At 32.9% G+C, this 27,546-nt stretch overlaps 4 protein-coding genes across 4 annotated transcripts; 2 read left to right on the top strand and 2 right to left on the bottom strand.

Moving 5' to 3' along the window:
* Positions 1–4,944: 4,944 nt before the first annotated feature.
* LOTGIDRAFT_112151 (hypothetical protein) lies at positions 4,945–11,077 on the top strand (the record flags this gene model as incomplete). The annotated part of the gene is made up of 6 exons (XM_009050497.1): positions 4,945–5,125; positions 8,269–8,455; positions 8,928–9,094; positions 9,711–9,886; positions 10,280–10,571; positions 10,893–11,077. 6 exons carry the CDS (start codon positions 4,945–4,947, stop codon positions 11,075–11,077), a joined length of 1,188 nt encoding a protein of 395 aa, XP_009048745.1.
* A 4,451-nt stretch (positions 11,078–15,528) lies between these two features.
* Positions 15,529–19,263, bottom strand: LOTGIDRAFT_230826 (hypothetical protein; the record flags this gene model as incomplete). The annotated part of the gene is made up of 8 exons (XM_009050498.1): positions 15,529–15,703; positions 16,024–16,112; positions 16,624–16,761; positions 17,131–17,238; positions 17,764–17,828; positions 18,187–18,299; positions 18,789–18,890; positions 19,257–19,263. The coding sequence occupies 8 exons, from the start codon at positions 19,261–19,263 to the stop codon at positions 15,624–15,626; spliced, it is 702 nt and encodes a 233-aa protein (XP_009048746.1). The 3' UTR covers positions 15,529–15,623.
* A 793-nt stretch (positions 19,264–20,056) lies between these two features.
* On the bottom strand, positions 20,057–23,187 carry LOTGIDRAFT_157909 (hypothetical protein; the record flags this gene model as incomplete). The annotated part of the gene is made up of 5 exons (XM_009050499.1): positions 20,057–20,108; positions 21,071–21,213; positions 21,736–21,840; positions 22,372–22,535; positions 23,118–23,187. 5 exons carry the CDS (start codon positions 23,185–23,187, stop codon positions 20,057–20,059), a joined length of 534 nt encoding a protein of 177 aa, XP_009048747.1.
* Positions 23,188–23,484: 297 nt separating this feature from the next.
* LOTGIDRAFT_149774 (hypothetical protein) lies at positions 23,485–27,546 on the top strand (the record flags this gene model as incomplete). Its single annotated transcript, XM_009050500.1, has 5 exons — positions 23,485–23,650; positions 24,072–24,151; positions 24,620–24,696; positions 25,462–25,541; positions 26,140–27,546. Coding segments are annotated over exons 1-5 (449 nt in total), but the record flags the coding sequence as incomplete, so codon positions are not given.

The raw sequence follows: 27,546 nt of genomic DNA on the forward strand, positions 1-27,546 counted from the left end.
AACTTAATCCGATTTTTTGACAGACAGACAGACAGTTAAGGTGTCAAAAAAAACCACAAATATGACAAATATCCATAAAAATGTTGTGTAGGATAAATAAATTGTTTATTATAAAAAAAAACATAAACCACAAAACTTTTGTGTCTTAAGTTGTCAGTCCCCCTTGATAATAAACAACTAAACTAAATCCTAAACACAAACAATCCAGATTATCTTAAGGTAGGATAAGTAGAAAGGATAACTATTGGACTCATTTCATGTCTACCTCATTGATTGTGTCATCTTGAATGATCCAGGATGGACTCATTTCATGTCTACCTTATCAATGCTGTCTTCTTATAAAATTTGACTTTGGTTGAATGGTTTCCCCTTGTTATTGATAAGATCTCTAGTCTAAAGTGCCTCTTAAATTATGTAACCAATGGATATACTATTTTTACATTGGTCTGATTACAGTGTAACACTCTTCTAATAATCTTAGCCATTTCATGTCTTTCAGTTTTACAGACGTAAGCTCATTTTGATTAAGAGCAGACTGTATATCAGTGTGTAAGGGTGTTGAAATCTTGAAGTCATTTATTTTGAAGTACTTATCCCCATTATCATGGCCACATGAAAGTCTGGTCTTCTTGAGTAAGTCATCTTTCCTCATTATTCCAGTCAACTCAGCTGTAAATTTATTTATTTTCTAATTTGCTAGTTATGTCCACCTCGTATCTTTTCTTAACAGTTCAGTCCCGTGTGTTGTTTTAATTTTCATTTCACTATTGATTTGATAAATTCAGAAACAATGTACTGTCTCATGTTTTCTTCTAGCTATAGTTTATAGTTGTTTGGGGAATTCAGGAAATGTAGATGTTTAATTATTTCTCAGAAAGTTGTGTTTATGTGGGAAACAGGAAGTTATAAATTTACTGTCATATTAAAGAGATACTACCACTTAAAATGGACATGATTTCAAATTTTATCAATAATATTTTGTTTGTAGACTTACCTGGTGTCATATCTATAAATCTAGGTGAAAACACTAATGAATATTAATTAAGGTACCTGTAGTTTTATGAATAATTAGTTGGTTTTATGGATTTATTGGATTATAGAGGGATTCTGTTGTATATTAATGACACCAGGTAAGTCTACTGATGAATATATATACTCTTATTGACCAATATTGAGAATCTAAATTAAGATAATATTCCTTTAGAGGGATTGTAAAGAGCTTTTTAAAAAAATGTTATGTGTATAGGGGACACTTGTATCATCCATTGTCACTGTAGTTCTTGTAATTTAACTTGGACTATGTTTCTTATGATGTCTCTATAGTAAAGGTTCTTATATATCAACAGCAACTTTTGCCATAGTGACCCCAGACACTGAATGAAAGTTAAGTGGTTACAAATTGATACTGTTAGTGTCACGAAATACATTAAAGTTAAGAAAATCTGTTACAACCCCTTTAAACCAAGAAATGTTTAATGAATGAAAGGAAATATGTGTAAATTGTGTGACAGCTTTACATTTTATCTATTTGTGGTTGTTTGTTGACTAGTTAAAGATTATCCTAGTATACAGTCTCCAGCAGGTTGGATCAATTGTCATCTTCCATGCAATTAGGTGTTTGGGGTTTGAATACTCATCTAGGTAAGAATAATTCTGATGCCATGGCTTATGAGAGTTTATCTGTTCAATAATCAACAAAATTAGGTAATTGCACTTGTGGCAGAGCCAAAGGGGCAGACACCCCTGCTCACAGACCTGAAAGCAAGGTTTTAAGGCAAAAATCTCAGGCAATCTCAGATATTTCGCCCCCTTCGACATAAACCTGGCTTTATATATACTTTTATAAGAGATACTCTCCTATATAGAAGCACTGGCCTAGGTCACAGGTAGAGACTGTGGATTTCAGCATGAGAATACATCCATTTGATAGGAAATTACCTACTTCAGGAGAGATTTTTAAGATAAACAAATAATTAAAAAATTCAAAGCGATTGCTTCAGGGAGTTAATGAAAGGGGATCTAATAACTGTGTATATTATGTTTTATCAGTTACTACATCAGAGTTAAATTGAACTGATATACTGATTCCAAATGTCAGAAATTATAGATAATTTAAAATATGAAACTATGATTTGAGGTCATGCTATAAAGTACAGTAGATATAATTGATTACTGAATGATTAGTAATAGTTTCAGTATGATAGAGAAATAAATATTGGTGTGGGATGAATATATCTTTGAGTAATCTGATTATTTTGTCTAAAGTCTATGTATCCTGTAATTTTTATAAAATTTGATTAGAATGTTTCAATGTTGTCATTAGTATCATAGGGGACAAAGAGATCAAAGGGATTTAAGAGTCTTTGTATACATGTATATTGTACACTACCAGATTATTCTATTCAAATTGAAATTATTTTTTGATTTAAGAACAATCAAATATGCTGAAATTGTGCTCTGAACGTATGGCACTATTACCTAGTGTGAACGAGGCTTAAAATTAGAATTAACCCATTATTGGCCAATTTTTTCATTGACAAACAAATTTGCAGAAATTGTGCTCTGACCCTATGGCTGCATTTGTCACTTATTGCAATATCCTATAACCTGTATGTTATAGCTAGTAAATTGTGAAGCTCATGTCCCTTAACTTCTAATAAATGGGACAATTGCAGCCCCGTCATTAGGGTGGGATCCATGGGTGCTGGGACCCAGTGAGTGGGAATTAAGCCCCAGCAAAACGTTCTTCAGTTTGGCAAAGATCGATTTATTGACAGTGTCTTTGTACAAAATCAAACAGATATATTTTGATACATTTTTTGGAAATGAGTTCTCTGGGCCTTTAATTCTTCAAATTTCTGGGTATGAAATCTGAGCCCAAGCACCAATTTCTTCCTGGCGACGCGGCTGATCAATAAAAGATGTTATTATCGTGATATGGATGTATTTTGTGGCAATATTATCTGGAGCTGATATTACGCAATCCCAGTGAGTGTAGTAGCCTATATTATAGACAGGAAGATAAAATAATATAATCACATTGTAAACAAAACTATTAACAGTTGAGCAATATCTAGTTATCACTGGAGTGATTAGTCAGTGGAATGTACCTGATAATACAACACACATCAGGAAATAGTACTTGATCCAGCAAAGGTAGGAGGAAGTTGTCTTATAAAGTAGCTCATATTTCACTGTTATTTTATAAGATATCAGCATTTTTATTATTCTAATGTATCAGGATATTTATTTGTGTTTAGAAAAAACAAAACAAGTATGTTGTTGATCAATATTTTTTGACATTTTCTTCTAATTTGATATCTCTGTGTCTGATCTGTACTTCAGAAGGATTTGACCATTCATTGGTTAGTGGAGTACTATTCTGTATTTAACCCATCTATCACTATGGCTACTGCACCAGCCAAAAATTTCGTCTGATGATGGTTGGAGGAGCTTACATGGAAAAAGGGTCTAGTTGTTCGAAAAGGAAACGTCAGATTCGGAACAATGGGCACCAATGTCATCAATTATCGCCATTGAGATAGCCACGGAATCGAGAATGTCTTTACACAATCGTTGTAACATCTCCATAAAGCCCATAGATTTTATTGGAAATGCACCCTGGGAATGCATTATAGCGGTATATATCACAGACTGATAGCGAATGTTGTAGAATTTTCTGATTTTAAGGGACTTTTTCTCTAAACAATATACTTTTAGTGTAACCAAGGTTTATGACAAAGAGTAGACTAATATTGAATATGGAATATCGTTCAAGTCTCATATACAAGACTTAATAATAACTTTTATTAATACTATAGCAACATATAGAGATTTTCATACACACAAATAACATATATTTATGGACTTGGAAATGTAGATTACAAAGATTTTCAAAGTGTGAATGAGGCTTAAATGTAAAATTAACCCATTATTAGCCAATAAATTAGGCAGGTGTTCAATGAAGTGATTTAATTGAGGGTTATTGTTTGTATATCAGAGTTATATTGTGGCAGTGTAATGTTTATATCCCTCACAGGATTAAAGGGAGATTTAAACCAGTGTAATGTTTATATCCCTGTCAGGATTAAAGAGAGATTTAAACAATCATATAAATATACCAACATGTACTATTTCTTTATATATCATGTAATTGTATTGTAAAGGTAAATGAATTGGAAATGGATGAGAATAATTTTTGGCTTGTTTCTGACACCACAGTTTATTGATGTAAGTGTATACAGCTTGTTTCTGAAACCATAGTCTTATACCTTGACTGCGATAACCACTATTTTTGTATCACAAAGGTTTTTAAATGCAGTGATTTGATTGGATTGTAAGCTAGCGAAGACAGTCAATGAGAGGATTCAACAGAAAGTCTGTAAACAATAAACCATAATGTTTACATTCATTTTGTCGATGGCTGGAATTGGCTGTATTCAGTTAAGGTATAAGATGAAACTTGTAATAGCTTGACATTGTGAAGATGTTGAACTGATGGTGTATGTGTTTTGAAATGAACAGGATATGCAAATATCTGTGCTGAACTAAAATTGAATGAAGTTGATTATATGTATTGAAAATGATATATGATGCGGACTAGAAATTGATTTTTAGATAGTAACTCAATATGTGTTTAAAGGCCATTCTATTTCTATTGTACGTGTGTCACAGATGGATGATGTTACATATAGAAATATCATGTTACTTTTATTTTTGTACCCAGGATTCTAAAGACAAATTCTTAGCTTAAATTATTTATATTTATATCAATTTCTTTCTGTCATTTTAGGTCAGGATATTACAGTGTGTTATTAAAGACTAACAGTGTTAATATTAGTGTTTAAAGTGTTTTAAAAAGTGTGAGAAACTATGCCTGAGAATCTTATGGCGACCGTACGACCCCATGACCCCGTTAACTTGGAAACCAGTATAGAAGATCTGATGTTGGAACCCTCATACTCTGACACTGTGACCCTTGAACCCTATCAACACCAGGTCGGAGGTCATTCAGTAGTTCTCCATTACGACAAAACAACAATTTGTAAGCCTTTGAATAAACGCGAGCAACATTTTTACGTAACGCTGCCTGAGGATTTGAAACAATTTACGGCCGAATATAGAGGTCAGTAGATTTAGATATTTTTTTATATTCCAGATTTTTAATTTATCCAATCAGCATTTGCTAAATCTGTTATTAAAGAGGAATTCTTAATTGTTTATATGAATCAGGAACACTGATCATGAGCATCATTTAAATTTCAGTAAGATGTCTGATCAAGTGAACATTTATTTTATTAAGAATTTCTCAATCACGTGACATTTTAGTGAACGCTAACGTTAGGTTTTAAATAAGCTGCATCATATTAAGTTGCTTCGCTCCCTTTATTCATAACCAGGAATATATTACAGAATATGGTTACGTAATATGTAAACTATTATCAAGTTTATGTTATGGAACGGTAGGTTTGACAATTGTTCTGCTAATGATATTTATCAGTACACAATATACATGTAGTACCATTCACTGTGTTTGTTTGACTGTTATTCTACACTAGATGGGAATTGATTGTCAATAGTTATATTGGGCCTGGCCCAGTTCACAGAACGCCATTGTAAACAGACGTTTTGATCCGGGCCAGGCTCTCTTTATCGGGGCCTAGTGTATTAGATTTTAAAATAAAGCGATGTTGCAATACTCCATGTCTAGTTGTATAATACTAAATACAAAGGGTTATTTCCATTTGATATCATGATGAAATTACAACAATATATTTGTCTAATATACCTCTGTCTGAGGATTATAATGTGATGTCACAATATCTTCTTAAAGCAGATATTATAGGAGGTATTCACAAACATAACCACGAATAAATAATTTATGTCTCTGTCTAAATGATAAAGGTGGAGGGGCCTAGAAATGTCAAGGGGGGCTGATAGCACCAAGCATTAAAGAACTTATGAAATTGGAAACTTGGGAGGCAAAGCTGGGCCTTGGATTTGAAGATTGCATTGCATTCTATCAGCAGATATCAATATTTCCAAAAATCTAGACTGTTTTTATCTAAAAAAAAACCCCAATAAAATGAAATATAGATACCCAGATTTTATCACACCCCTATTATATGATTTCTATTGATAAGGTTGTGTCCCTGTGACATATTTCAATGTTGCAATATTTATCTTTGACGATGTTATCAGATTAGCAGACTTTAATATAAATTAAGATAAAATTCCATTTGGACTATTGATTTGGTTCCAGCAAGGCAAGGGCAACTGTAACATCTTATAATCACAAGCAATGACCACACTTCAAGTATATATTTCAATTGAACATCAAGTGTCATTGTGTTCTTAATAATAAGCATTAATGTATATATAGTTTGCCCATCACTTCTTCTCATTATGTGCTTGAGGACGACGGGGGAAACACGTCGAAATGTTGCATAAAACTTTAACCATTGATTGTTGTTCCATAAAGCTGTGTCTATATATCTTACTCACAATTGCTAAATACCATTGAAAGACTTTAAGTGTCATTGATGATGATAGAAATTTGAAAATTGTTTTGTGAATGCTAAATATTCACAGTATTTTTGATGAATTAACTGAATCAACTTTAGAATAAGTAGAAAGTAAAATGTGCACAAAATTAAAAAAAACTAGGTGTACTTAAATGAGATGACAGGTTGTTGCTATCTGTTATCTACAAATTGATTTATTACATGTCATTATTGTAAAAGTTTGTTATGAATCAAGATTATTAATTTCAGTTTTTATCAGCTAGTCGTTTACGTATCTTACGAAATCTAAATAAATTACGTTTTAGTTTTTTGATTATGTAGGACACCAATAGATCATTGTCTCTGACAGTGGATCATCTTCACCATGTTTTAGGTACTGCTTCTTATACCTTGACAACATTAGGCACTTTCTTGTATCATATCGATGTATAAAAGCATTGATTTGATTGGATTGTATGTTGCTGATTCAGTCAATCATAGCCTTAGAGAGAAAGACTTAACTGCATGTTTTATTGAGGACTTTGATTTGATACTGTACAATCAAACCTCTGTTGTTATTTTCAAACTTCCATGATACAAGAAAAGTGCCTAATGATGTCAAGGTATTAGACAAAGTTGGTAATGTCTTGACATTGTGAAGATGAGAGCACTTGTGAACTACTTTGTGTCAGATGTTATTCTTTAACCTTTTAGCTTCAAACTCTTTCTATTAGTACAAGGATGCAGAACACTGAGTTGTAAAATTCCATTGCATTTTGTTGAACAAATAAGGTACCATAGAGTACATTTTATTTTGAAGTAATTTAGGAAAGTGCAGTATTACACACACTCCATTTCCTTTGTTAATCCAAAAAGACACAGGGCCCCTGTTCCACTCAAAACCTTACGATAAGAATTTGTCATAAGAGCAGAATTTAGCTTTGAAAAATACCATATTTATAACAAAAGTTGTGATCATAAGATTTTTTTGTAGAGCTTGGCTCAGAAGAGTAGGATGTAAAATCCCATTTCATTTTATCGAAGTAGATGTAACACTTAATCTAATTTGATTAAATTATTTTTATAATTAGTCCAATAAGATAGAAATAAGTAGGACACAAAGGTCCATTTTATTCTATTTCTGAATACGAAAACATCGAAATGGTCAGTAGAGGGAATTGCTAAAAATTATTTTCTATTCATCTTCTGTAGAGATTGTTATGTACAACGCTATTTATTATTAGCTATGATTTGTCAAGGGAAATAAAACTTTACTGGCTCCCTTTTGGTTTCCGTTCTTTCAAGTTATTCTCCTTTCATTCAATTCCACTCCACTAGACATAACAATATAACTTAATACATCCCCAGTTGAAATCAATAAAATAGGCATTTTGAAAGGTGTTTTTTTGGTCTAAAAGATGAATTGATGATAAAGTTGATTGATTATTTTGAGTTAGAAATTCAACATCGTTTAGCTCAAATTTAAGTTCATTAATTAATTAAACAGCTTTTGAGTCATATTCTGGAGAGGATTAGAGAGATGGGGTTAGGTGGGGGTGGGGTTGTGTGAGGGGGGGAGGGGGGTGTTAGTGGGACACCACAAACACAATGATAGTGATGAAGGCATGATGATGCCAAAATGCTTCCACCACTTTTAATTTTTCATTGTCTGAGCCATTCTTTGTATTTATACAATCTAGACCCAAGACATCATATTATACAGCTGTGTTCTGTGTTGACTAACTCTATATTGATATTATTTCAGGTGTGATAGATGTCAAACTAGCAGAGAATGACCACGGTTTATTATCATTCCTGGGATTCCGACGAAATATTAAAAATGAAAGTTTATTAGACCCTCTGAGTGGTTCCTCATCACCGGCTTCCAGTGGGAGTGAGAACGAACTCTCTTCTGATACCTCCCCTCAAAAATACAGCAAACAGAAACAAAGGTATGGTATTATTCTCAAGCAAAGAAACAGATACACATCTGGGTACATACCATTAAAAACAAAAACACATTTATGAAAAAAACATTGTATTAAGAGATTGTAAAGAGGTTTTCTAAAATTTGTACGTGTATCAAGGACACTGATAGCATCAATTTGCACCATTCCAATTTTCAATCAGATGTCTCTAGTTCCTGCAACTCCACTAAAACTTCTAAGGTTTTGTGATTGATAATGAACACAATATCAGTATAGTATAGGTATAGTTTCAGTTACAATCTATTCTACCTAAAAATAAAGAAACAACTATTTTTTTTACAGTGATAGCAAGTTAAGCTCCTTAGACTCTTTCAGCTGTCCTTGGCTTTATGTCTTAACATCTTGGTATTGATTTATCAGTGCCCACTTACAACTGGGTTGAAGACAAAGACAATACTGTCAATATATTTTAGAAATAAATTCTTTATCTTTTCAGAACCAAGATAAGTTTTAAGCATAGGGGTAGTTTAGAGATTAGTTGTCATGCCGACCAAGGATTTGAATCAGCAGAAACTGGTAAATTATGTAGTCACAGTGCCTGGGGACTTCGTTGCCATAAAATGTTGGTTTCAAAATGGCGGAAACAAGGACAGACCATTTCTAGTATCCTTTTGATACACAGTTGTCAAATAAAACCACAATATTGTCAATCTGAAATGCCTGGTTTGTGAAAGACTCTTAGGTGTTGTTTTTTTTATAAATCTACTCAATTATTTTAAGGAGGTTTTCAAAACCGTCTAATTGTTGCAGGACCCTTTGTGACTTTGGGTTGAGACAAATGGCCATTTTGAACTCTTAGAATGTTCAGATTGATATGATGATAATGCCTTTTTATTTCAAAGTAGACTTAAAAGATATTGAAGTCAATTTGCCAAAATCCTGTTTTAACATCAAAACATCGAAATATTTTCTTTATTCTATAAAATTATGAATTGATAAAGTAATATTACTGAGATTGAAAGGAGTAGGTCAATAATTGAAAGTATTTCTCTGGAATCCAGTCAAAACCTCTTATCTTTGTCTGGTTTAGATACACTTCTGATGAAGAAAGATTATGCCAACTTCAAAATAAGAAAAATTTCTTTAAAAAAACCTTGAACACAGATTTATAAAAATTGTTAAACATTAGTTAATCATTCGGGAAAAATGTTTAGTTTTAAGTCTTTATATATTGATATACTAGGAACAAAATAATTAAACTACCTTAACTGTTGATTAGAATTTATCCTGTTAGAGAATGTAGCTAGTCATTTTAAACAACCCTGTGTGTTAGATTTAAAGATGGGCACAAGACAACATGGTGATGATGCTTCAGAGAAGAAACAGAGGGAACATACAGCTAAATGTTTATCATCAACATCCAGTAAACTAGGTGTTAGAGTGTGTGGCATGCAGGTGGGAATAAATTTATAAGCAGTTATTGTTCCATATGCATATTACTTAAAGGATTTTAGCCTTGAATATATGTAAATAGTATCAAGAAGTACTAGTAATCATGAAAAACACATAATCCTTTCAAAAATATCTCAAACTAGGATTTCTTTTCCTATGACTATAGATGTCTTTTCTTGACAGTGTCTCAAGAAATGACAAGCCTTTTTTAAAACTTTCAGGTAATTCTGGACACCCATTGATTTGGAGGCTCAAATTATGACGGTGAGCTGTGAACACTATTACTGATTGGCTTCACTACAAAATTCTGAGATTAAGTAATGATTGGAAAAAAAAATTGGCGCTCTATCCCTATAATGATGAAATTTTTCTTAATTTAAATATTTTGTATTCAAGGTTTATCAAGTAGATACAGAAACCTATATCAGTCAAGATAAGTATTTTGGACGATCTCTCGATGTTGACGGATTCCACGACTCTATACAACAATTCCTTCATAATGGACATCGTGTGCGATTAGATCTTATACAAGATATTATAGCAAAATTAACCAAACTTAAAAAGGTGTTAAAAGACCAGGATTCGTTCCGATTTTATTCATGTTCGTTATTAATAATGTATGATGGGATTGAATCAGGAACGAAAATTTTCAACAATAACTCAGGAACTTATTTCAATTCGGCACAAAGTGCTCAACAGAATGATTATAGTGATAACAATTTTAAAAGTGAAATTCCAGTGTTACAAAATACCAGTGATACAAACCATGTGTCTAATGGACAAAATGGCGTGACTGTTTTAAGTAGTAAAGCTAATATTTCTAGCAACACCAGTGAAAAATATAAAACTCATGGACATTCAACAAATGGACTTGATGATGTTTCTTCTCTAAGTGATGATATAAATGGACTTGACGATGTTTCTAATAGACCCAGTGATATATCTAATGTATTATCCTATTCAAACCAACTGGATAATGTTTCGAATGAACTTGTTGATGATTCTACAGATCACAAGCAGTCTCAATCATCCAATGGTTCTGTTGTTGTAAAAATAATAGATTTTGCTCACACGACACATCGTGGCTTTAAAGATGATGAGAAACATTACGAAGGACCTGATAAAGGGTTTATATTGGGATTAGGAAACCTTATTAAAGCCTTTCACTCAGTGGAGGAGAAATGTTTAAGATGATGTTGGAATAGAAAGGATCAGTTTTAGTCTGGAGCTTTATTCTCCAAACCTTAACTTAAATATGATTGACCAATCAGATGACTGGAATACTAAAATCATTCTAAGTTAAGTTTTCAAGAATAAGGCACCTGTTTTACTATCATGTTTACTATGGCAGTCCAGTTTAAAAGAGATTGTAAAGCGGTTTTCTATATTTTGTATGTGTATTGGGGACAATGGTTTCTGCAATTTAACTAAAACTAAATGTTTTGTGACATAGCTATTGCAAAGCCCTTGAATATTATTAGCAGCTTTTGCAATAGTGGCATATGTATAATTACAGGAACCACAAACATCAGAAAATTGATATGATTCAAATAGAAAGCATTATGGTACCTTGTACTCAAAAAAAAGGGTAGAAAACCTCTTTCTAACCTCTTTAAAATGAGCAGATTTCACCAGTGATTTATTGAGGCTCTGAAATGGCTGGCTGTGATATTTGATTTTTAATTTCTTCAACTTTCCACAAATTTGCAATTTTATAGGATATATTCTTTTACTTGTTTGTTTTGTCATAAACTTTGTTCCTCTTACTGTATAGTTTTCTTAAATGGAACTCTGACTCTGGTTTTTGGGTCATAATTTGTGAAAAAAAATTAAAGAATTTTACTAAAAATTTGAAGTACCAGTATTCAAATGTGATAATTTAATAACTATTTTTGTACTGGTTATGTTGTGAATATGTTACTCTATATTGAAGAGTTCTGAACAGGTTCCGTCTGCTCTGAAAATGGCCCCAATCGAACAGATGTTACCAAATTATGTCACATTAAAAATTTACCCTTCTATTCTTTTCTCTGCCATTTTGAATTCTGTCTGCACTAGTCTCTGCACGTACTTTTAATTTGGGACAAGTGGACTCGTTCTGAATTCCCTTCCGTTTTTTTTTAACGTCCAGTTGATTTCATAAATTCCGAACATGCAGAACTCTCTAATCGAGATGCCCTAATTTGTTTTTGACGAGCAATATGCTGTGATATATGTTGGATTGTTTATGATTTGTTATCTTATTATTATGTTATGATAAAACTGTATATGATTCAACGGACTACAAAAGTCATCTTAATTTTAACCTGATTGGTTTTAAAGGGATTGTATTAAAGAGATTTTCTAAATTTCCATGTGTATCAGGAACAATGATAGCATCAATTTGCACCATTCCAATTTACAATCAGACCTCTGTGGATTCTGCAATTCCACTACTACTAGGTGTTTGATGACAACACTAATTGGTGCAAATTGATTCTATCTGTTCCTGATACACATAATAAATTTAGAAAACCTCTGTACAATCACTTTAAGTTGTTTTAATGAAATATTAAGCACAATTTTATATCTTGCACAACTTTTGTTTTGTTTTCAACTTGCCGCAGCAGAGATAATCTGCTTTATAATTTGCCTGGTAACTGGCCTGTTTCATTCAAGTGATTAGAAAACAATAAATAGGTCATCTACTTTCCAAACAGTAGACTAAACAACCCAGTGTTAAATATCCAATAACTGGCAATATATCAAAGTTTGATGAGACCCACAGTTAACAGGCTAATATTTAATCAGAGTATTTAGAATTCGTATTTATGGGTAGCCTTTTTTCTTGTCTACATTCCAAACATTATTTAAGAGAAGTACAAAAGAATGACGTCACTCCTGAGCAGTTAGTCAGTTGGCTTCCTTTACTTATTTGCTGTAGGAAAATCAACCGCCATTTTTATGTTGGATTTATGTTGGACCTATTTCAGCCTGCGTGCTCTGACAACAATGATATAATTGGAAATATAGAATTATTAAAACAGAACCTCAAACATGTTGTTACTCAGAGTGTCTCGCTGTGGGATCTTCAAACAACTGACCTATTTCAGCCTGCGTCCAAGTTAAAGGGACAGGTAGGCCATTTTTTTGACCAAACATACTTAAATCTCAGAAACTGGATCTTCTAACAACTGACCTATTTCAGCCTGCGTCCAAGTTAACAACATGTTACGGTTCTACTTAAATATATCTCTACAAAAATTATTCATTGTTACGAGTATAATCAAGGAAAGATAATCCAGGTCTCATTAAAAACAAGGAGTCCATTATATTTAAAGGTAGAAGAAATAGTAACAGACTTTATTTACATTGTATTAGGGGAGTTAAAGCTGAGACAGGGCCGATTCTAGGAAGCACAGGCACAGGCATCAGAACAGTTCTTACGATTCGAACTCACGGCACCTAATGGCCTAGCTTTATTTATTTACATTAATAACTACTTACATTTCCTAAAACTAACCTGGACTCATCGTGTTTATGTTTAAAATCAATCCTGAATGTCCTGGAAAATTTTATGGCCCAGCTGGGCCCCCTCCTGGTTTACAAAAAACGCCACAGAAGCTTTTCTGTCAATGAATAGGCGTTTTTGTGGGCCGATTCGATCAGGTAGTACGATTTGGTTTAGATTAGCAGTGGTCCACAAATGCAAAATTCAAATTTGGCAAAAAGAAAAAAGATTTGGCAATATGGCTGCCTCCGCTGACAACCAATGAAAGACCGTTATTTTGATTACATTAGCAACTTCCAAATGTCGCCATCTCGGAAAAGCCTAAGCCTCCTCGGACGGTTAGGATGATTAGTCAAATCAGTTTAGGTAAACTGGCTCACAAATGTACCGATTAGCCTAATCGTCCTGGCTCACAAACGCACAAAATAGCTAATCTACCTAATCGCATCGGCCCACAAAAACGCCTTTTATCTTCAACAGAGAGCCACCCAATGAAAAATAAGCCAGAGTTGACTCAAGTTAAGTTTTTGTGAAATTGGCCACTGATAATGCCAGTAATTTGTGTTTTAAATATATATATATATCTATCTTGATGGCCTTACTAATTGTAATATACTATTTTCTATATCTGTTTTGTTGATGTTTTTAATATGATTATAAATTATATATTTAACTGCTGTTCTGTTTTAGTTTTGGGTTTGTTTGAGAAATAGGGGAGGGAGAGTGTATTGGGAGTTAAAATATCCTAACAATTGACTCCCATGATTGGGCTGGATTTTGTCCTTTCACTGATGGTCTTTGAGCTCCACTGCAAGAGCAGTGTAGTGGGTGTTGTCATTGAGTCATCTGTGGCTTGGGTTAGCAAGCAAGTGTCTAACTCACTGAGCCACCATGGCTCCCATTTTTATAATTACAATCATTACATGAAGTGAAGGTAAATTTAGAGGAAAACAATTATATTTACATACAGAGAGTAAGTACAGTACAAAATGATCACAATAATATACAATAACAACAATGGTACCAAGATATCTATGTCCAAAACTATTTACCTTGATTTATATTAAGTTTTTATAAAATTATTTTGATTATATAGTTTTAATAACCAATTATATTGTCAAACAAAGATTTTGTGTCAACCCAGTACGATTCAAATCATAAATACAAAAGGTCTACTATATCTTTAGGTAGTTTTAAGTACTTAAATGTAAGGGCACACGAGCAGCCTTGGTCGGACATTTTTGTCGCAGACTAGAGTCTTGTCAGGAGATTTGCGGAATGGCACGGGCAAACGCGGAGACCTAAATCTCCAGTCGGTCGTTTTCCACCATGTTGATAATCATCTGCTGAGCATGCAATTGAAAGGAAAATGAATCTGATGGGATAATGACAGTCTGTCTTGCAGATGATAAAACAATCAGAGACAATTATCAAACTTGTTTTATATTATAAATCTTGTCAGCATCATGATAATCTTGTCATGGAAGCATGGGCACATTCGAGATTTTACTAATTTTAATCGGTGACAAATATCTACGACCAAATACCCGCACCTTAAGTAGACAGAGTTTCGAATCACTGTTTTTTTTGTGCCTGAAACTGAATATGAGTAGGTTTTAAATCGTACCCGATGTTCACAAATACCTTTGCTTGACTTGATCAAAAATCCAAAAGGACACTGAGAGTGCAAGAATTTCTTATTATTTCCATACACAGGCCTTTCTTAATATTAATAGACATAGTCTGCAAAATCCCAATTGCCTGTCAATGTCAACCTCAATCATACATGACTGGCTGAAATATGGAATAAGGAGCTTTATCATCCATTGATGCTGTAAACATACGAGGTTGAAACAACACGAGGTCGACGGGAAGGTGATGAGGAGACAGAAGTTGATTGGTTAGAATTGGTCTGTGATGTGTTACTTCCTTCAGTAGCTGGTATACCTACTTCTTGACTAGAGAAAATAAAAGTAGAAATCTATGTTCTATTTCTATTTCGATACAATATATAATATAAAACCAAAGAGGTAAATATCGCCAATTAAAAACCTAAACATCAAAAGATATTAATATTATATGGTTGTTATAACAACATTTTGGACAAATATTACAAATCTGTTTCTTGCATCTTTGCTGTTTTATTTTTGGCATAAATTGATCTGGTTGTATTTCATGATTTTGACATATAGTATTGGCAGGTATCATGTGCCAAGCAGATCATGCTTATTCTTTACGAAACACCTGATATTACTTCTCTTTCATGAGTTCACTACTAATCAACAAGTAGGTGTTGGTTCTATAAACAAGATATTCAGATACACTGATGGCTACAATTAAAAAATACACAAAGGACCACTAAAATAAAATGGAAAAAAAAAAGAGAAAGACACACAACAGATTGCTAAAAAACATTGAAGCCAAAACAAAATGGACTGAAAATAGAAGACACACTGATAGATTGCTCAATACATGAAACAGTGAAACTGAAACAGAATGGAATCGTTCTCAAGCAGGGGACAGTTATTAACATGTACAATTGGGTACATTTGGGTACATTTCGATACTTCAATTTGTACCCAGAGCACAAATCAGTCTCCTGAAGGAGAACGACTCTCCAAAACACTGCCACAACATCGATTAGTCTCACCCTTTTTCGAATGTTGTGATGTTGTATTTTTCGATGATTTTCCATCTCGACATTTTTTAGGGGAGCAAGGACATGCCGAGAGTATAGTACTGCAACCAAATAAAAATTAAACATAAATTATTAAGTCATGCTGCTAATTAGCTTTTTCAGAAATTGGTTAAATATTTGAGCAAAAATATTAAAATTATCTTTAAGCCAGTATATGTATATTCACTGAAGCCTGGACGTCACACGTTAAAATAAAGAAGAGAAATATGTCCAATGTCAGACGGCTTAAAAGACAAGAAACACCAAGTAAAGATTAAGAGGGAGAGCTTTGTTAGTAACTTCATTGATTTGTCGTATGCTACTGGCTCCGTGTGGGACAACCTCTGTGATTGGCTGTATTCACTGGAGTACAATCCAATCAAATTGCTGCATTCCATGATACAAGAAGGGTGGCTACTGCAGTCAAGACAAAGTTTGTAATAGCTTGACATTGTGAAAATGGCAGGAGTCATGATCCTAAGTTTGACTCCATATAACACAAGACCCCTTTTTCGGTTATGTTTTAGGTGAAAAAGCACTTGACGACAACTAAAACCACAACAACTATCTTACTCTGGAAGTTGTTCATGTCCACTCTGACCTAATGAACTGTCTGTGCTGTCAATCAATGGTGTTGTCGTTGAAACAGGCGATGACATCAGAGTTGTATCAGAATGTTTTGGAGAGTACATCCCAGTTCCACCTGGCTTTCTAGGGAAGTTAAAGGATACAAAGATGGCGTATTCGAGCAACTACTGAAATTTCAACGAAGTTGGTGCAGCCTTATTGAAACACCTTCAAGACAAATACCATTAAAATCCACTACCAATTAGACTCCTGGTGCTATGTTTAATATCTTTAGATCCCTACTTAAGTAGCTTTATTCAGATTTAAAGCAAAAACAAAAGAAATGAAAATTTGGTCTAAATCACCGACTTGTTGCCAGAATTTTTGTAACTTATAATTACAAAATCTAACCTACTTCTAGACAGGTGATTGGTCAATATTAAAAGGATTGTTGAGGTTTTCTCACCCTTTTTGACCAATCATGAATATTAATTAGAAATAATTATTCTTTACCTTCTATTTTCTTCATAATCTATCTGCTGTTTCATAAACATGGCGTTCTTCAGTAAATCCTGAATATTGTGAAAATGGGTGGCGCTACCATTCATAGTTTTAACAGCACTGTAAAACAGAAATCATGTAAACTAAAAGACAAGGTATGGTACAGACACCTGATATCACTTTTCATTATGAAATACTTACTCACTTATAATTGATATACTTCCTCAAGTGAAAAGTTCATTAGCTGCTACCAATATCTTGCAAAAATGTTATTTTGTATTTCCGGTTTCGTTTTGCAGTTCAGATTCTTAGTACTTGGTTTATTTATATTCAACACTTATGTATTCGCTTGTTCTATTTTCAGCAGTATCAATAATTCTGCACTGAGTAAGAATAAGAAGCGAATTATCGTATACAGTGTAGGATTATCATAACAGTAGAAAATAGAGCACAAATCAGGTAAACATTTTGATGTTTGATGAGATAAATCTTCACAGTGAGATTGTGTTTGATGTATGTTCTGTGACTACACTTTGTCTTAAAGGGGCACGTTTGCCATTCACATTTTTTTTTGACACAAAATTATGATTATAAAGATTTATCTCATCAGGGAGCTTTGAAATAACGAACAGTAAAATAACCTACTTGGTAGCATACTCAGCATCAAACCCAGCACCTTGAACTTTTTTATGGATATCTTGAACCTCGTGCTGTAATGAAAAAAATAGTAAAATTCTAGATGATAATGAAATGTCTTTTCTTACTCAAGCCTACAATAAGTTACACAATATAGAAGAGAGAAACAAACAACCATCTTTTTAAAAGGCTAATAACTAAGGTTCACAAAGATGCTTTCTACCAGCTGATCCTTGGTTAAATCTCTTGTTGATCTTTGCCTGTACCTTTATACAGCTGAATTGACTGAAAAAATGACGCAAGCCAACTTAAGATCAACGTTTGTAGTTTGATTATATCCAGAAGTCATAACAACCATTTGTTTGCTTAAATCAAACATATGATGTCAAGATTTCAACACTATAACTAACTGAGCTACAATATTCTACAAACCTTTTGATCGACAAGCTGTGGTAATGTTTTACGAACATGTTCCTGGATCCTGAAAAATGCCAGTGAGGCATCATTAGCTATAATATTCAGATTTTCTGATACTTTCTCAGCAACTGAAAACAAAATCAAAATTGTTAGTTTTATTAAACCATTTTATTGTGATTTCTATAAATAAAATAGAATTTAAAACTCCATTCATTTCATTTCAATACCAATCATTTTTTATAAATATAACAGGAAATGAAATGAATGGAGTTTTATGTCCAACTTTTCTGCACCGTGTGGATTTGTTATTGTTATGAAGAAATAAGAAACGAATCATGAAAAGCTCATCACATGATAAGTAACTCAGTTTATTCCCATACAATGTTAAAGTGACAGATTCGAAATATTTTGGGGTTGATTTGGGGGTTATATATGTAAATAGTCTTCAGAAGTATGGTTCCGTACTAGAAATACTCCCATTTTTGAGACTAAGGTACAATTAGTCAAACGAATACAGAACCTGTCCCTTTAACAAGATTCATATTCATTATCTATCTTATATTTTTGCAAAGATAAATAAACACATGTAAACAACAATAGACTCAAGTAAGTCATACCTTTATGAGTTTTATCATTAAGTTCCGGATCCACAAAATCATCGAATATTTTACTGGAACTTGTTGCTGCTGTCATCCGACCATATCTTCCATCTACTCCGCCTATAACAAAGGAAAAGAGTTTTAAACCCCAGTTTTCTGCCCCTGATATGACTATTGATGATTTAAGATGGCACCATAATAGGGTAAAGTGCACCTTATTCATCACCCATCATCCTTCATAGCTTATACTAGGTTATACTAGGTTATATGCATATGTAAATAAATATAAATATATATAGGCCTAAAAAAAAATGTCAGAAGAAAGGTTTTAACATTTTCTCTTGTCATACGTATATATTTCGCCATCTGTATATTCAGGATATCACAAGGAGGCTTGGTTGGAAGTTTGGAAATTTGAGACACCAATTATTTTCTTTTTATGATGTCCAATCGATTTCGTCTCAATTACGATTATGAATAACAAACCTTGCATTTTGTTTTGGTGATGAAACCACAAATAATTCATACCATTTTCCATTTGACTTACTAATCTAATAGATTTCGTACATTTTAGATATTTTCGAGAATATCGACCTGTCAATTTTGTCAACAAAGAAAAGACAACTCTTGACTGATTCAATAATTTCAGACCACAGCAAACTCCCACCTGAGTCTTACAATCATTTGTCTTGCCATCGTGCGCAAGTGTGCTTAAAATTTATGATTATGTAGTTCTGCCTTAAGGCCCCTTGACAGATCTGTGGCCCCTACACTACATCTAAACTATTGTATGACTCTGGTCTTGGATTTCATTAGTTTGATCATCTGATTGGTCATTTGAAAAAAATTGAGGTTTAATTTTTGAAGAATCTGGGACTGTAACAATTGGATGACAAATTGACAAACCCAGGGTGAGTTCTGCAGGCAAGGGATCTATGGAATCAACAGAACTTTCAACAAAACAAGTTGAAACCGAGTTCAGAAGGCATTGCATGTGTCCTGAAAAACAGCAGGTGCAGACAGACTTCAAAATAGCAGAGTACGCAATAGATGGTAAAATTTTAATGTGACATATCCGCTTTCATACCCATCGATTGGGGGCAGAATTGGGACCTCCAATCAAGCGCCACCCCAGTAACAGTCTTGCATCAAGGCCATGTAAATAGTGCCAGGGGCAGATCAGGAGCAGGACTAAAATTATAACAAAACAAGTTCTAAAAATTTCAGATTTTTTTTTGTTTTTTTTTCCAATTTATCACAATATGAAGAAATATTCTCGATTGTCTCTATAAATTAAATCTTCCTGCTTCTTTTAACACAATAACAATTATATATTTCCTGAAATATACAACATACAAATTATTAACTCCCTTGTTATATCATTATTTATTAACTCCCTTGTTATATTATTATTTATTTACTCCCTTGTTATATCATCATTTATTAACTTCCTTGTTATATCAATATTTATTAACTCCCTTGTTATATCATTATTTATTAACTCCCTTGCTATATCATTATTTATTAACTCCCTTGTTATATCATTATTTATTAACTCCCTTGCTATATCATTATTTATTAACTCCCTTGTTATATCATTACTTATTAACTCCCTTGCTATATCATTATTTATTAACTCCCTTGTTATATCATTATTTATTAACTCCCTTGTTATATCATTATTTATTAACTCCCTTGTTATATCATTATTAATTAACTCCCTTGATATATCATTATTTATTAACTCCCTTGCTATATCATTATTTATTAACTCCCTTGCTATATCATTATTTATTAACTCCCTTGTTATATCATTATTTATTAACTCCCTTGTTATATCATTATTTATTAACTCCCTTGCTATATTATTATTTATTAACTCCCTTGTTATATCATTATTTATTAACTCCCTTGCTATATCATTATTTATTAACTCCCTTGTTATATCATTATTTATTAACTCCCTTGATATATCATTACAGATATCTACATTTTTTATGTGTATCAGGGACACAGGGAATTTACATCATTCCAATTTTCAATCAGACGTCTGTGGTTCCTGCAAATTCCACATAACTAAGTGTATGATGATGTCACTAAACAGGCTGTGCCTTATGTGATAAAGAAAATTTTGTGATTAATGACGTCATCAAAAACTTTATTTTGACAATTTATCATATAGATGGCACCTGTGTCCCTTTAAAGAGTAACCAGGAAGTCTTCATGTTTTAACCTGATAGGTCATAAATATCCTTGCATCACAAAACTCACCTAAGTTAGCCATTGTTTATTTTTTATACATGTCAAAAACATCTACAACTTCCTTTTCTGGTTTTTCATATCCCATTTCTTCTAAACTAGAGATTCCTAGTTCTTGCATGGCTGGGGTAATTTCTTGCTGGATGTATGCCCATAAATTCTTATCGAACCCCTGGGCTTTGTGCTGTAAATAAAAGAAAATTCAAATCATTCTTTATCATCACTAGATCATACAACTCAGTTGAAAACTATAGAAATATCTTAAACATTTGAATTTTGTGTCATTACTTCATTAGCGTGATTAATTGTATTTTTACCTGAAGTTTTTTTTATTCTCAACTCCATGGTTGACGCAAAGTTCTAATGATGGCTAGATCGTTTTCTGAGAATTAGATTTAACATGATAGAAAACCGAAATGTTAAAACAGAACCTAAAAAAACATGTTGTTGTTACACAGTTTCATGCTATGTGATCTTCAGACAACTGACCTATTTTCAGTCTGCGTCTCTACTGAAGTTGCACATGTAAAACTTATTCTCATGTCTATACTTTGACTTTGAGACGAGTTCCGAATATTCGAAATTTGTATTTTTAATGACTATGAGATGACAGAAAAATGTCAATAAGGAAATCCTTGCAGTTGGAGATGAAATCCCCGCAGGTGGAGGTGAAATCCCCGCAGGTGGAGGTGAGTGAAATACATACGTGGATATTTTCAATGAATCTGATAGCTAGGGCATAATCATTCAGTCTTCTACAAGCAACCAGTCCTGCTACCATGACTTTAGGGTCTGGTATGGAGTCATATCCCTGAAACAATAACAATCAATATATCACAGACATCTTGAAATATGTCAGTCATGTATCAGACTTATTTCTAAACATATTACCCTTTTCAGTATACTTGATCAATTACATAACCCCCACCCCAACCCCGACCTCTTCACCTTGTAAATCCTATGATTTTCTCTTATATTTTCCTGAAATTTTTTTCCAGATCAGTGAATATAGCCTGATTGAATGAAATAATCTTCAATTGTTATTGTCCAAACTTGTTATGCTTGACTGCGGTGTGCCTTATTACCCCCTCACCCCAACAAAATGTCAAATTTACCCACAGGTTAAAAACACCTGTGATACATGTTATACACATTGTGGCAGACTTGATCAAATTAGGATGTCAAGAAAGATGTCCATTTTCTGCCTCATTACCAACTCCTACCACAGTCAAGCTGGGTAAAATTTGACAGACAATAAGGAAAGGCCCAGATCAAACATAACCCACCACTAACCCTCTTGTAACATCCCCTATGACAATATAACTGCAGTTCAGACACTTACAGCAATTTCAGAAAAGACTTTTCTTGTCAGCCAGCTGTCACTGTTTTCAAGAGCTCGGAAATTTAGTAAATCTGCTCCTTCAAGACCATCTTCTGTATCAGCCAATTTTCTGATCTGGGAATCAACGTTTGATTTTAAACGTAAACTTGTTACTTGTAATGGTGCTGAAATTAACAATCAAACATAAACATTATTAGTAAATCAATGCAATGCTTCCTGATTCATAGCTTGTGTTCCAGTGGTTGACATTTTCATCTACCCAAAGGCAAACTAAAACTCTCAGCACCAGTAGTATTCTGAAGTGAACATTCCAATTCATATCCAAATTATTGCCAAAATTCAATTCAGAGAATAGTGTGGTCAGAGAGAAGAATTAAAAACTTGTAAAGAGGGAAACCACTAGTGAGGAACTTGTAAAGGGGTCGGGACCACTACATACCCAACAGTAAAGTGGTGAATTAATAACTAGTCATTGGCACCAAAGATAGTTATAAATGTCAAAGGAAACAGGTTAACGGTTTTGTTGTTTTGGGTTGCAGACATGCTATAGGCATATTTCATATATTACTTTATGATTCAATCCTTCATAAACTTATTAACAATGCTAATGAACTGCAATATATAAGCATGGATTTGCAGTAATTTTACAGTTACACTTTGTTGACAATTTTGTGGAGCTACAACTTGAACGATTAGGGATTAGGCCTGAAATTTCTGAGATTTGGTGATATTGGAAAATGTTTTACCAGGTTGAAAAACCATTCGACGAGTAGAATTTGCCACAATAGCGCCAGCTCTCCTTGCAAGGCCAAACATTTCGAAGTTTCCACTTAAATTTTGTAGTGACCTTCCTTTCTCTTTCCCCGTGAAAAGAATCCTATAATGCACTGGAGTTGAATGTAAAACAGTATTTGGATTTTTAATTTTAAAAACTATTTTTATATTTTTTCAGTCGAACGAAGTGTTAGTGTATGGTTTGGAATTATGCAAAATGATACTATATAGTTCGATTGAGTTAATTTGAAACTATTTTGATCACAGAAGACATTTATCGATTTCTTCAATTTTAGTCCGAATCTAAAGTTTACAAAAACAATTTTTTTAAGTGTTTCCGGTTGTCCGCCATTATTCCGGTGATGTGTAAACAATCACGTAAATTTTATTTATGAAGTTTTCTCAATTATGATGAGTTGAATTTTAAATTCGTTTTCAAACCGTGAAATATGATTGAGTTCTGTACCAAGCGACGGATGGTAGGAACGATTCTGCTTTTAACAAGGTGGGTAGTTACTAGTTAGTTGTTCTGTACTCAATCCCAATTGAACTGAAGAAATTTAAAAGGCTGTTACAAACTTACAGTGTTAACCTTGCTAGCTAATGCTAAACTGATCCCCCAGTCCATAAGCGAACACAACAGAGTACCAGTTTATCATTCTTGCATGACCTTTTGAGTCATTAGACTTGTCCAAAATACAGCTTGGCTTCATGAAGTTGGATTTTTTGTTTGTTTTTTTGTGCTTTCTATGCTTCTTTAGAATTAATTTGAAGTGAGTTTCAGATACTGGCAATAGATTCAACAGTTTATCAAAAAATGAATTCCAGTTTGCATAATTTGCTCATTGAAGGAAGTAATAGTGGAAATGTTAATATTCTGCACCATATTTTAAATTGATCTGAATAATGATTTTCTTTGCTTGCAGTGTGTCAGTTATGATGTTATTTTTTGAAAACAGATGGTCAAGTCAGCATAAGCTGAAAAAAGCCAAATTAGCAGCAAAAGGTAATGAAAGAATATGTTTTTAATGGATATTGTCATTTATAGACAAAACATCTTAAAAATATATACTATTCACCTATTCAAGAAAGTTATCAAAATGTTCACAATCAGTTTTAATGATATCATTACATCAACAGACACTTTAGAGTATGGGATTGTTTATGAAGTTAAGGCTGCATATTCTCGAAACAATCTCAGTATTAGGGTGTCTTAGGGTCTAAACTACTAACAAGTTTTGTAGGATATCCTAACGCTAAGATCATTTCGAGAATACATGGCCTGAAGGTTAACAGATTACAAGGCTACGCTGCTATTGCAAATATTTGACACAAATCCTAATATTCAGGAATTAAAGAAATTCAGGAAAGCAGAATATACTTGCCAACATATTCTATTCCAGTATCTCCTATAAACAAGAAAAAAAAACAGTACTCTTTAGATACCCTTGAAATTCTATGATATTTTTTTCAGCCTTAACAAATGCAAGTTGCAATCCTGGAACAGTAACAGTTATAGAACCTTGTAAAATCTGTCCTAGAGATGAAAATGTAAGTTTTATTTAAATTTATGCTGCAATAGTTATTAAATTATGATAGAAAAGGATCTGAAATTGTATGGAAGTTGATGTTCCTCTTTCAACTTCATTTCATTGTTAAGAGGAAGGGAACAAAACTTTTGCTTCATGTTGGCAGTTTTGATACCTGGTTTAAACTCAGTCATCAGCTTTTTGAGACTGGACTATTTTGTCTACTTTTTAAAAAGAAATGGTGTATCCAGTCCCTCTCCTAGCAAGTTGCTTCCAATATGTAAATGAAATTTGGTCGCCAGTAAAATACATGATTTCTCACAGTAATTGAGGGCTGGGCAATATTGAGTCTGGTGGATATCGATTGTGATATTTCTCATTAATCACAATACAGGTATATGACCGAGCCCTACAGTAATTTTTGTTGTAAGAGTTTTTGAGAAATGTACCCAGCATCTTCACAATATCAATGTATTGCAAACTTTGGAACTACGCAAGTTCCTAAAGATCATCTTATTTTTCTGTAACTGATGTGAGATTTGAAAAGTATAGTTAATTATTTATTTATGTAGATGACAAACATACAGGACGATGTATAAAAACCCCGGGTAACATTACAACACAAACATATAGATGAATAAGATGATGATGTTTACATGGCAGCAGCCACGCTACCAAGTGAAGTTCCTGCTCGATCTCTTGGCCCAGTATCTTTTCCGTTTCTGGTTATTCATGCACAATACACCATATATATTGTATGTCAACAAGTTTGTGTTTATATTTGTAGAGAAAAGAATTATCATTCTGTAAACAAACAGGTTATAAAGAATTTGTCCAATGTAGTAATGGAAAACAAATATTCAGAGGGTAAGTTAAATTTGTAATACTACTTCTACTGGACCAACTTGATTTACCAAATGATTGCCCCACTATATTTGAAACTAAACTGGCCATTTTATCACAAATAAGGATATTTAAAAGCTAAAACGAAGCAATATAAGACGTAGCAAAGAGTTTTATAAGTAACTATGAAGCTAAATGTAAATGAGTCAGCAATTGTTAGTTAGAAATGCCGCTATATTGTAAGGGGAGATAACATATATTATTATGTTATTGTAATCTGATAGTAGGTTAGTTATGAATTCTCTTGGGGGAGCTGCATCATTTCGGGCTAAATATTTCTGGAATTGCAGAAACCACAGGCATCGGACAAAGAATTGTCCCAAATAGAAGTCAAAGGTGTCTACGGTACAGATTAAAAGGCTAAAAAACCCTTTGCAATCCCTTTAATTTGATTGGTGGAAGATTTAATTTTCAACCAATCAGATTCAATGCCTTATCTTAGGGAAAAATACAGAATGAATACAGAACACTATGACAAAAAACTAGTTTCATTTCATTAATCCAATAACAAGTACAGGACATAAAACATACTGAAAAATATATTCTTTCTCTTCCTTTTCAGTTGTGATATAGTTCCTGCAGTGGAACAAAAGACATTTTATATATTTGAAAGTATTTGTACGGTGATAGCAGTAATATCCTATACAGTTGTACGACATCGGCGAAAACATCTCGATAGACTTGTAGCTGATAAAATAAATAAACAGATAGCTTCAGGATTATGATGTAAAGTGTGTCGGTTACCTGTGGTTTATTAATGGCTTTGTGTAAATAAAACTATGTATTGTTCTCTCATGGAAATAACAAACTTGAGCATAGTTCACAGCCATTTTGAATCTCTTTCTCGTCTTAATAATTAGAATTTGCAAAATATTTCAACAAAATCTTAAAATAATATTTAAAGCCATATTTAAAGCTTAAAATGCAAGGCTTAGTTGAAATATAATAACCTTATAACAAAAATAATCTGATTATGACACGTGTAAATTTTGTTGAAACGTTATGTGCTTTGTTATTAAAGAAGTGAGTTATACCATAATATACCCCTTGTGTTTTTTGTTATATCTACTCTCTACTTCTAAATGTCATTCAAATCTTAAACCTTAACCTTTATCTAAATTTGACTTATTAAGTCGAGGAAGGGATTCAAAATGGCTGTGAACTACGTTCGTTCGTGTGTTATTTTCATGTAAGAACCATATATAGTGTTTTATATGCAGCTTGGTTATATACTGGTTGATAAATAATTTCACCTCATCTTAAAAATATATTGTCATATTGTGGATTATTATCAGGATATACCATCAAATTTTTGTCCAGATAAGAACATTTACACAATTTCAACAAATAACTTTGTTGTTGTTTTGACTAATGAGACATTAGTCTCAGAAACGGAAAGCTTTTAGCCAAGTCAGTAAGTAATAGTGTTCACAACTCACCATCGAAATGTGAGTCTATAAATCCATGTGTGTCCAGAATTATCTGCGTTTGAAAGATAAAAAGACGATGTAAAGATATAGGAAAAGAAATTCCTAGATTGAGTGAGATATTTTTGAAGGAATTGTGTAATTTTTTGTACATTTCTAGTACTTCTGAAGACTATTTAGATATATTCAAGACTCAAATCAAAATGGCACAACTGTCCCTTTAACAGTTGAGACACTTGAGGTATTTGGAAGGAATTATGTGGTTTTCTAAACTGGTCTCTATTTGACATGGAAATTTGGATGGAGTTTTAGTCTTTACTGTTCTGGAATGATATAAGCTTACTAATGCTATAGGAATACCACTGTGTTAAAACACAAGATGTTATTGTCTCTTAAAGTGAAACTAGAATTATTGAAATGTGGATATTAAGAATATTTTTAGCAACGTAATGGTATAGCATGGTAGGCTTACATTATTGATTTTTCGTCTGTGAAGCATTTAATTGAAAAATTACTTTTTACTTTGTTTATACAATAGAATG

Source organism: Lottia gigantea (assembly GCF_000327385.1).
Source record: "Lottia gigantea unplaced genomic scaffold LOTGIsca_15, whole genome shotgun sequence".
Classification (NCBI taxonomy): domain Eukaryota; kingdom Metazoa; phylum Mollusca; class Gastropoda; family Lottiidae; genus Lottia; species Lottia gigantea.